The sequence below is a fragment of the Diaphorina citri genome, unplaced genomic scaffold, assembly GCF_000475195.1.
Source record: "Diaphorina citri unplaced genomic scaffold, Diaci psyllid genome assembly version 1.1 scaffold156, whole genome shotgun sequence".
NCBI classification, from domain to species: domain Eukaryota; kingdom Metazoa; phylum Arthropoda; class Insecta; order Hemiptera; family Psyllidae; genus Diaphorina; species Diaphorina citri.
In genome coordinates, this window is record NW_007377593.1 from 176,552 (window position 1) to 177,247 (window position 696).

Consider the following 696-nt stretch of genomic DNA (forward strand, 5'->3'; position numbering starts at 1 on the left):
CAGAGTCCTTCAAACGTCATAATGTCATGATATCATACTAAAACGTCATATTTTAGCTTTTTTGGGGAAAACATCATAAAACACCGACATTTTCTAAAATGTCATAAAAAACGTCATATGTTAGGCATTTTGAGCCAAAATTTACGAAAAAATCCTAAATTTTTCTTACATTTTTTTTTTGCCTGAGCAGCGAAGATACTTATTGCCTGAGGAGCGCCGATAGTCACTTCAGGGTATCTTTCTTTTGTTTACTCTTTGTAGGTATCGTGTCAAAGTATCTTGGATTGTTTTGATTCTTCAGTACCTAATTGCTTCCTGTTGAAATTTGATTAAAAATACCTACTCTCGGTACAAGTATATGAGAATGAGGGGAATTGCAAACTCTCTCTTTCTCTCTCTCTCTCTCTCTCGTCTCTCTTCTCTTTCTCTCTCCCTCCCTTTGGCCCTCTTTTTTATCTCTCTTTCTTCCTCTCTTCTTTGTCTCCCTCCTCTCTCTCTTTCTCTTTGCTTTATCCTATTTTCTTTTAGAGAGACAAACTAATTGCAAAATCGAAACTTGGAACTCACATCGTTGTTATTATTATTATTATTATTATCATTATTATTATTATTTTGTGGAAATAATGTTATAATCTTTTTCTTTGTTGACAGGTAAGAGTTGGATTAGTCACAGTATTCAGTTCAAATGGCCTCTAG

General features: G+C 34.1%; 1 protein-coding gene across 1 annotated transcript in view; it reads left to right on the forward strand.

The window, feature by feature from the left end:
- Window positions 1-696, forward strand: part of LOC103505206 (small G protein signaling modulator 2) — an 85,694-nt gene extending 84,998 nt beyond the window's left edge. The window contains exon 30 of the mRNA XM_026820544.1: window positions 652-696. Within this exon, the coding sequence (XP_026676345.1) occupies window positions 652-696 (45 nt within the window). The remainder of the gene's footprint in view (window positions 1-651) is intronic.